Below are 10,631 nucleotides of genomic sequence, written 5' to 3'. Positions count from 1 at the left end.
CGCAGCCGCCATCATTATGACACTCCGTTTGGATGTTTGTAAACAGAAAAGCACATGGTGCTTTTCTGTTTTCATTCATCCTTTTCACAGCTGTTGCGCGAATCACGCTTGTCCCACGGAAGTGCTTCCGTGTGGCATGCATGATTTTCACACACCCATTGACTTCAATGGGTGCGTGATGCGCGAAATACGCCCACAGAACGGACATGTCGTGACTTTTTCGCAGCGGACTCACGCTGCGGAAAAATCACGCAACTGTCTGCAGTGCCCCATAGACTATATAGGTCCCGTTCATCTGAATAAGAGCTTAGGTGGAGTTCACACGGGGCGGATACGCTGCGTAAAAGCACGAAGCGCATCTGCCCTGTGCGCCACAGGGAATTCCGACCGAAAAACCGCACCAAACTTGGTGCTGTTTTTCGCACTGAATATCCGCTGCGGAAAAGTGCAGCACTTAGCCAGCCTGCTAGCAGGTCGGCCTCCTGGGATGATGTTTCATCCCAGGAGACAGCTGCAACCTGTGATTGGCTGCAACGGCGGACACATGAGATGAAGCATCATCATATGAGGCCGGCCCTCTGATGTCATCCAGGCCGGCCTCCTGGGATGACGTTTCATCCCATGTGACCGCTGCTACAGCCTGTGATTGGCTGCAGTGGTTACATGGGATGAAACGTCATACCTGGAAGCCGGCCTGGAGGAAGAAACACAGACTGCCCGGTAAGTATAAGATTTTAAATAAAATTCTGAGTTGCGTTTTTTGCAGTGGAATCACTCCGAATCCGCCGCAAAAAGCGCAACAACTTTTATTTGTTGCGGTTTTTACCTCCCCATTGAATTCAATGGGAAAAACCTGCAACAAATAAGCAGCGTTTACGCAAATACCACAGGTCCATTTCTGAGCATTTTTCCGCTCAGTATTTACACAGCGTGTGGATGAGATTTGTTCAATCTGATCCACTTTGCTGCTACTGTATTTGCTGTGGATTTTCCGCAACTAATTCCGTTGCAGAAAATCAGCAGTATTTACGCGACGTGTGAACTGACCCTTAGGCCAAGATCACACACACAGTTTTGATGCTGTATTTTGAGCCAAACACAGGAGTGTACACAAAAGATAGGAGATGCATCAGTCTTTTCTTCATACCTTTACATTCTTTTGGATCCACTTCTGGCTTTTGGATCCACTTCTCCCTAAGGGCATGACCACACATGGCGGAATTCCTCCGCAACTGTCCGCATCCATGCCGCACAGAATCTGCGTTGCAGATTCTGCTGCGGATCTGCACAAAATGTGCAGTACATTGATGCGGACTAGCTGCTGCGGACTGCGGGAAAAGTGCTTCCCTTCTCCCTATCAGTGCAGGATAGAGAGAAGGGACAGCACTTTCCCTAGTGAAAGTAAACGACTTTCATACTTACCGGCCGTTGTCTTGGTGACGCGTCCCTCTTTCGGCATCCAGCCCGACCTCCCTGGATGACGCGCCAGTCCATGTGACCGCTGCAGCCTGTGCTTGGCCTGTGATTGGCTGCAGCCGTCACTTACACTGAATCGTCATCCTGGGAGGCCGGACTGGAGACAGACCCAGGGAGTTCTCGGTAAGTATGAACTTATATGTTTTTTTACAGATACATGTATATTGAGATCGGTAGTCACTGTCCCGGGTGCAGAAACAGTTACTGCCGATCGCTTAACTCTTTCAGCACCCTGGACAGTGACTATTTACTGACGTCTCCTAGCAACGCTCCCGTCATTACGGGAGCCCCATTGACTTCCTCAGTCTGGCTGTAGACCTAGAAATACATAGGTCCAGCCAGAATGAAGAAATGTCAAGTTAAAAAAGCAAGACGCATCCGCAGCACACATGACATGTGCATGACAGCTGCGGACTTCATTGCGGAACTTTGAATCTCCATTGAAGTCAATGGAGAAATTCCGCCATGAGTCCGCCACTGCTCCGCAACAGACAGAGCATGCTGCGGACACCAAATTCCGCTCCGCAGCCTATGCTCCGCAGCGGAATTGTACGCATCGTGTAAACGAACACTGCTAAATTAAAGTGAAAGTCAATGGAGAAACGGCTCCGCTGCGGATTAACGCTGCGGAGTGTCCGCAGCGGAATTTAAGTGAAATTCCGCTATGTGTGAACCCGCCCTAAATCTTGACCTGATTAATTAGAGTCGTGTGTTGATGTCCCACCTACCTAATTACTAACCCCTTAGGCCTCAAGCACACAACCCTAGTGGTGTGCACAGCCATGTTTTGCGGCTCGGATGGCCGCAGAGTGTCATCCGCGAGCCGCCCGCAAATCGCGGGCCATGCACATGGCCGCGTGCATTAATTTCTATGAGCCTGGACTGCAAAACACGGCCGTAATAAGACATAAGATCTTTTTGCGGTCCAGGCTCCTGGGCCATGCACGGATCATGGAAACTATTGAAATGAATGGGGCCGCAATTCACCCGCAGATTTGCGGGTGATTTGCGGCCGCAAAAATACGTCTATGTGCATGGGGCCTCAATTCCAAGAAAACACACACAGGAAACAAGGTTGGATCCTAATGGCCACAGCAGCCGTTTATTTATTTAAATATCATGAAAAATCTAAGTTTATCCAAAACATTTATATAAAACATAGGGAATTCTCCACAATAGAATTCCTCCCAAAAATTCATCTGACCCTATCTGGTTCAGTACATCAATAAACATAAATAATAAATAACAGACGTAAATTAACATGAGTAACATAAACTAAGGCTACATGCACACGGCCGTGTCCTTAATCATGGTCCGTGACTGGGGGCACGGCCGACCACCGATGGTCGCAGGCCGCAGCCAGCTTTCTCGGCTCGTTCTCCCATACAAAGTATGGGAGCACGGCCCATAAAATATGAAAAATAGGACATGCTCCATAATTCCCAGCACAGTTCTATGGCGCGGACACCTATCCGTAGCAAAACAGTAAGGTGTCCACGGCCAATAGAACTGAATGAGTCCGTAATTGCGGACCATAATATGGTCCGCAATTACAGTGATTTTTTTTGGACGTGTGCATGGGGCCTTAGACAGGGGAAGTCCTTGAAGTTATTTTTTTGTTTAATTGAGCCACCACCTTTTTACCTCCAGCTGTCACCCGGCTCAGAGGCACCGCTCACCTCTGCAGATGGCTCTGAACAGAAACCCACTTCAAAGGGATAACACCCTAAAAAGTCTTCCAACTATTATTCCTTTTTGGAGGACACATACCCCTGATGCGACCCCCCCAACATTTTGTACAGACCAACTTCAAGGACAACACCCGCCAGCTGCCATGACACCGGAAAAACATACGACCAACAACCGCACAGGAGTCACCCCACCTAAACCAAACACACTCCAGGGAGCACTAGCGACCGACCACCTGATACAAAATAAAAAAACACAATAAAAAAGGGGCAGGAGGGCGGGAACTGATTCTTAACTTGATGTTGCTCTTCCCTCTGCTTCCACCGCAATGAGAAAAACAGCGGGAAGGCAAACGTCTGTAAAGTCCCTCCTCCTTACTCCTCCCCACATCTCAACCAACAACAGCCACCCCCTACACCACCATCTTGACAGCTCTGTGAACCCAGCACTATTCTATTAACCCTACTCCCTTCTATACCTGTTATGGAGCCCTCCCCTTACTTTCTTTTAGGCAGCAGTATGACCTCTTCTGTATCACAACTGCGTGTGTGTGATCCTGGCCTTATGGGGAAATCCGGGGAGATAGCTATCTAAGAGCTTGTCTGTGAACGCGACAGCACATGTATGGAATTTGCGACTGAGTTATTCCCATCTCAGGAATTTATGGAATATCCATAAGCTTTGGGACCCACACCTATCTCAAGATCAGGGATCTCCTAACCCTGTCCCCGCCTGGTAAGGCGGTCGTTGGCATAGTGGCTACTACAGAAACAGCCGAGATGAGCAACAATGTTTCTGTAACTCCCATAGAAGTGAATGGGAGTTATGGAAACTGCATAGAACAGCAATCTATAATGTTTCCATAACTCCCAAGATCTGAAAACAGCATAGTTCGCTGTGCTATGCTGTTTCCAGAACTCCCATTCACTGCTATGGGAGTTAAAGAAATAGGCTGTGTCTAGAACCCGACCAGCTTTGCACCGATTCCAGTCAGCTCACCAGGCAAGAGCGGAGGATACCTAATCCTGAGATAAGTGCAGGTCCCAAAGCCGAGACCCACATATATCAAACATTTATGGGATATTCTATAGAAATGCCATAAATGTCTGAGATGGGAATACCCCTTTAATTATTTGGTATCACTGGCAATATCTTTGTATGGCGAAAAGTGAATGGTGCTCCATATATCCGCTCAATCAAAAACAAAATGTTTTGTGTAAACAAAATCAATAAGGAGCGTAAATTAGCAACAGAACATAAAACAAGAACCGTATTGTAAAGCTTCTGTTTAATTTCTCGAATCAAACCAATGTAGACACACGTGATGTTAGTGCGTGTGTATTTAGCTTATTAGTTGTAAGTTTATGTGTTGTCCATGTTTGTATCTACATAATCTGCCCACAGTATATGCTCTGATTATATATTATATACAGTTGTAGATAATTTTTGATAATCAGTATTTACTTCCAGTAATACATTGATAATTCCTATGATTCAGTATGTCTACACCCTTAATTCAATATCCACTCTGTATTAGTCATTATTATTGCAACAAACAATAACTTAATCTACTACTGATACCAGGCCTAGATACACATAGCTCTTGGTTTTGAGCCCTGGCAAAGGATTTGTATAGTCCTCAATTTTACATTCTAGGGTATCTAGATCTATTAGGCCAGGATCACATACACACTGTTTTGATGCAGTTTTTGTGTAAGATTTTGGCTCCGTTTTTTAAAACCAAAGCCAAAAGTGGATCCAAAAGGAAGGAAAAGTATAAAGAAGAGAATGATGCATTTCCTTTTTTTTGTGTCCACTTCTGTATTTGGCTCAAAAAACGAAACCAAAAACTGCCACAAAAACAGCATCATAACTGTGTGTGTGACCCTCGTCTTAGAAAAATATAACAAAGATATATTAGGAATTGCTCAGAATGTCTGAACTGTGAAATACTGTGTACATACCTTAACACATTGGTAGGCCCAGGGCAAAGATTGCATCAGTAGGCTTCTCATTTAGGAACATTTCCATACCTTCATACATTTAAAAGTGTAAATGAGGTAACCCCTCCCCCCACAAGAAGAGCAAGACGTATATCTGATGACAGGTGATTTCTAGAATGGTGTAGTCACATGTAGCATCTATTTTGTAGCGGAAAAATTCACTGCGGAAATTTATACCATTAGTTTCATTGGGTAAGAACAAAACTTTCCGCATCTTTTTCTGTATGTATTGCGGATTTTGAATGCGGAATTTCATCATAGACTTCAATGCTATGTGAAATTCTGCACCAAAATCCGCAAGTGCTGCCACTGAATAACTTGATTTCATTACTTTAGATTGCTATATTACTGATAGGTTATGTCAATTTCCAACTAGCTTGTTTCATTCAAATGACAAAGAATCATGCAATTACGTATGATTATCGCACATTGCAAGACATATGAGTCCCCCCCACACACAATGGGGCGCTCACCCCACGTCATCCCTTGATCACTTACAGAGCCTCTAACCTTATCTACTCTGCCTACACTTAAACACTATATGCAGATGTTTTGCTTCATAGTGCATTAGAGAAAGTGCATAGTGGCGGTAGATAAAGTAATCAGTGCATACAATGCTGAATTTACTATAAAATTGTGCCACGCTTGTCCATGGGATGTCTATGATATTGCAGCTCCTATCCATTCACTTGAATGGTGCTGAGCTGCGCTGTAATACCAGATACAGACTATTGATAAGAATAGGGCTGTTTCTGGAGAAAAAAAATTGCAGACCTTTTATCTAATGTCATAAACTCCTATGAGGCTCTGTTCCCATTACATCAGAGCCCTATGTCGGAGGTATATGTTGGGAGGATCTCTTGTACAGCTTCGACGAAAGGCTGAATCCTATATAGGCATCCAGTGGGATACGTTGCCCATAGGATCCTATTGATACCTCATAAGATTCCATAGGATACCACATGGTATACATTTTTTTACTGTATACCTTTGTATGAAATAAAAATAGTTTACTATGCTATTCAATACCACAAAATAAACGAAGTATGTTGAAGCATTCCTGCCCAACGTATACCATTATGACACATTTTTTACATATGCCGGGTGAATATCGGTCTATGGATATGTTAAATGTATGCGACTGGGAGTTTTCCCCATGAATACTCAGAATGTAGGGATGTGAACAGAGCCGGACACCTCTTGCAAACAACCGAGTTCGGGCCGTGAAAAACGGTCTGTATGTCTGCCGGATTTCCCAGCCCGACCGCGGCACAGATGAACAGAACTTCTGCCATCATAGACATTTATGATGCTAGGAGTCTCTGCCTCCCCACGGAACTGCTGTTCCGTACTGTATCATTTTGTTCAGTACGAGACAGCAGTTCCGTGAAGACTCCTAAGCATCATAAATGGCTAGGATACCAGGAGTCCCGTTCACCTGTACAGCGGTCAGGCCAGGAAATCCATCTGACACACGGACCGTTTTTCACGGCCCGAACTCGTTTGTGTGCAAGAGGTGTTAAGTTATTCATCCAATTGTATAGCACTTGCGATTTTATGGCCTTATATTGACACTTGTAGCACAATTGATAGATGAAATTGATATATATTCCAGGAGTATAAAATAAAAGAAAAACTTTTATATTATGGCGTACTAAAATATAATAAAGGAATTTGCGCATGTAGGAAAAAAAAATTCAGGTTCTGTTCTCATTTTGGTACAGGTTATGTTATGTCATAGTCCTGAGCTGAGATATCATTATACACAGCCTTCAGCATTGTAAATCACCATTTTTGCATACATACAAACACATAGATTGGTTAAAGGGGTTGCCCGCTTTGGACAATCCCTTTTTGTTAGAAGAGTCCTCCAATGATAAGCTGAACATAGGGTGTCCCGCTGATGTAATCTGTGGGGGAATATAACAGCAGCGTCACCGCAGGGGAAATAGAGAGATTTCTCTTTGCCCTCATAGCATAGCCTCTGTCTCATGACCTTGCATAACCTTGAAGTAAAAAAAGGCAGACATCTCATACAAATACTGTTACACAAATGCAGACACCTCTCCACCATGTACCATGTACACTTCCAAGCACACTTGCATTGCACTGCCTAACATTTTAAATGAGTAAATTAATTTGTACAAGTTTGGTTAAGACTTATATTTTTTTATTTTAGAAACAGTTTTTAAAATCTAAATAGCATAAACATTTATGAAAACATATAAAAATAACAGGTTAAAAAAACAACAATATACATTTATATTTCTTCACTGACATGAGGCGGTGTTGTGGAAAAAGCACAGGTATAGGGAAATTGTGCACACGCAGTAAATTTTGATCACTTTTAATCTGAACAGGAATGAGAGAGGAATCAATATCAATATATTATACTATAGGTAATGTACAGACCAATTGTGGTATATGTCTTCTTAAATTTGGTTTCTACTGTACATCTCACATTTTGATTTGGCAGAAAAGCACAGGTGTCTCTCTGAACTACAACTCCTTTCGGGGAAGGCCACTACTAGGAGTTGCATTTCAGCGAAGTACACAGATAGTTTTGCAACATGAAATACTGAAATATTACAACGTCCATTTGAGCTCACAAGTATAAATCACTATAACATAAATCTCAAGTAGGTCCCATATTTTCTACCCCCTCTCTCTTTTGACTTGACAGATTTCACCTGAACATTTTCTACTCCCTGAGTTCCCTCTTCTTGACAAGACACACAGATTTTGCACTGTTCTTGGCCTTTCTGGCTTGGATTTTTGCAATGCATATTACTGACCACAGGGTAAGTATAGTACACAGCCTGCATGCACCTATGTAGCCCAATATTTGTACAGATCTATTAACACTTTCCCACCTAAAACCCCAGTTGCGCAACTCAACCCAAGTTAAAGTTCACTGCTCTCTTCTTTTAGTAACCGATTAGCGAGTGATAGCGCCCTCTGCTGGGCGAGGCAATAAGGAGTTTCTTTGATGGGCTTGTGCATTTGTAGCATATTTGAGAGTGAAGAAACGACCAAAATCATGACAGAACTCTCTGGGATGACCCAAGCAGCTACAGTCTGTGTCCATATTTCAGGGAAAGAAAAAAAAAGATGGATGAATGTTCAATGTCCTTTAGTCCTTAGTAATAACTCATTAAACATAGTTGCTTGCTGGTCCAGATCGTGCAGCTGAATATTTGGCAGAGTAGGGTTTCTGATCCCTTGGTGGACAGTTGCAGCACAGCATGGCACCACCTAGGATAAGCAAGGCAGCTGATGCCCATCCAATGTACAGAGATGCTCCAAGCTCCCTCTTCTGTGCCTCCACGACCAGTGGGTTGTAGAAGTCCCTGATGATGTTGTTTGCAGACCAGGAGACAGGGATCAAAGTAAGGATTCCAGCTAGGAGGAAGACAATTCCACTGACGATCATGATCTTGGCTTTTGGGGACTCATCTTCAATGCAGTTGGTGCACTTGCCTCCAATAATGGACAACATAATTCCGAGGATAGCCACAACTATGGCTATGACAATCAGGGCTCTGGCTGCCTGGAGATCCTGGGGCAGGGCAAGCATAGAGTCGTATACCTTGCATTGCATCTGGCCAGTACTTTGCACCACACAGTTCATCCATAGTCCTTCCCAAATGATTTGAGCCACCACAATGCTATTACCGATGAAGGCAGTTACTCTCCACATGGGGAGAGCACAGCAGACCACACTGCCCAACCAGCCTATGAGGGCAAGAGCAATGCCCAGGACTTGAAGACCCATGGAAGCCATCGCTTGTTCTTTCCTTGCTGAGCTGTAGATTGAAGAGGATGCTGTATCTTGGCTGATAAGGAGTGTTAGTGTGAGGTGTGATCAAAGTTGGGTAGATATATCCCTGACACCCATGGGAGGAGTTTGTCTGCATTTATCCAGTTCTCCATCTCACAGAAACTCATCAGGAGCCATGAAACCAGTTGAGCTGGATTCTGTGTTTGTCACAACAATGAGTGGTTTCACCCACCCTTCACCTCCCCCATCTTCTCGGCAAAAAGTGTTGGACTGTATGTGTCACCAGGACCAAGACAGTTTCTTAGTATCATATCTATTACCGAACATGGAAATAGAAAGTCTGTGGACAGAGTATGTATTAATCACAGGAAATAAGGTAATAAAGCTCAAAAAAAGCTAAATGTGTTACCTCATACGGGTCACATAGAACATGTTGTGACTAATCGTGTATGTAACATGCTATGTATTCCCAAAACCACCTATCGGTGTAGTATCTTCTAAAAATATATTTTCATTTACTGTATGAAATCAGCACTATAAGAAGTTATATTGATCTTCAAAGTACTAACAACCAGGCATTAAACTGAGCATATATACACAGAATGAGGGTATCCAAGTTTTCATTTAGAACGTGGCTCGAGCTGTGATCCTACTAGATCCTACCACTACTTCTACTTCTACTACTAGTACTACTACTACTACTACTACTACTACTACTATTAGTTTTTGAAAAGCAACATAACACAATGAGACTCATGTACCATTGTGTTACATCTATAAAAGGACACAGGAAAGAGTGTGATCTTATGTACACCATTTTATAAATTATTTTTCTAGAATATCTGTCATTTTATTTTGGTTTATTAAAGTAATATATAATTTATTTATACCAATTAAATAGGTACATGACTGACACTTGCAGGTGCAAGTTCAAGAGAATTTCAGGATAAGGTGTGCACATGTGTGTCCTAGATTTTGCCACAATCCCACATAGAATAAACACACAGGATTTGGGACGCAGTTGGGTGACATGACTGAACGCGGCACCCCACAAGCTGCACGGACCATACTTGCCTCTGGCTTTGCCCACCTTTTGCCTGCCTCAACTGCCCAATCAGAGGAGAATGCTATGCTAACTGTACCTCCACTGCCTCCCCTGTGGCGCTTTTTTTAAACCCCAACATCCTGCATGACTGCCAAGATCCACCTGACTAGGGATCTGCTGAACACTCTGTAAATATCCGTCTTGTGTCAAGTAATATAAGAAACACCAAGGGCTGGGTGGGTTGTGATTGCTTCTCTTTGTAGGTGAAATAGGGTAATATGTGGTTAGTTCCTATGCTGATTCTTATGAACTCCCTTGGCTCTGCCCTACCTTGCTTCCCCCGCCAGTCCTAAAACGTTATTCTCCCTCTATTTTGCACATGAAGCCTGTGACATCTTGCACTCATTCCTGCCTTCTCTCCATTACACTCCTCCAAAACCAAACAAAAGTGTTCTTTGGGGCCCTCCTTATGGCTCCTGGCAGGCCCTTCAAAGCAGAACATTTGAAGTGGAGTTGTTGGCATTCTTGCTAAAGCCATTCTTCTCAGCGCAATTATACCAGAAAATGTACGTAATTGCATTGATACATATCCCGCATTGTGCTCATAGTGTTGCATTTTTTTCACACAACCCCCCTC

At 43.5% G+C, this 10,631-nt stretch overlaps 1 protein-coding gene across 1 annotated transcript; it reads right to left on the bottom strand.

The window, feature by feature from the left end:
- Positions 1 to 7,728: 7,728 nt before the first annotated feature.
- On the bottom strand, positions 7,729 to 9,058 carry CLDN4 (claudin 4). The gene has a single exon (XM_075850797.1). It carries the CDS (start codon positions 8,950 to 8,952, stop codon positions 8,323 to 8,325), a length of 630 nt encoding a protein of 209 aa, XP_075706912.1. The 5' UTR covers positions 8,953 to 9,058; the 3' UTR covers positions 7,729 to 8,322.
- Positions 9,059 to 10,631: the final 1,573 nt, after the last annotated feature.

This window comes from Rhinoderma darwinii, chromosome 2 (assembly GCF_050947455.1).
Source record: "Rhinoderma darwinii isolate aRhiDar2 chromosome 2, aRhiDar2.hap1, whole genome shotgun sequence".
NCBI classification, from domain to species: Eukaryota; Metazoa; Chordata; class Amphibia; order Anura; family Rhinodermatidae; genus Rhinoderma; species Rhinoderma darwinii.
The sequence above is the reverse complement of the archived record's forward strand: the minus strand, read 5'-3'. Positions and strand labels throughout refer to the sequence as shown.

Bases quoted from the DNA above. Each gene is read 5' to 3' on its own strand.
- CLDN4 (XM_075850797.1), bottom strand. From the start codon at position 8,952: ATGGCTTCCATGGGTCTTCAAGTCCTGGGCATTGCTCTTGCCCTCATA.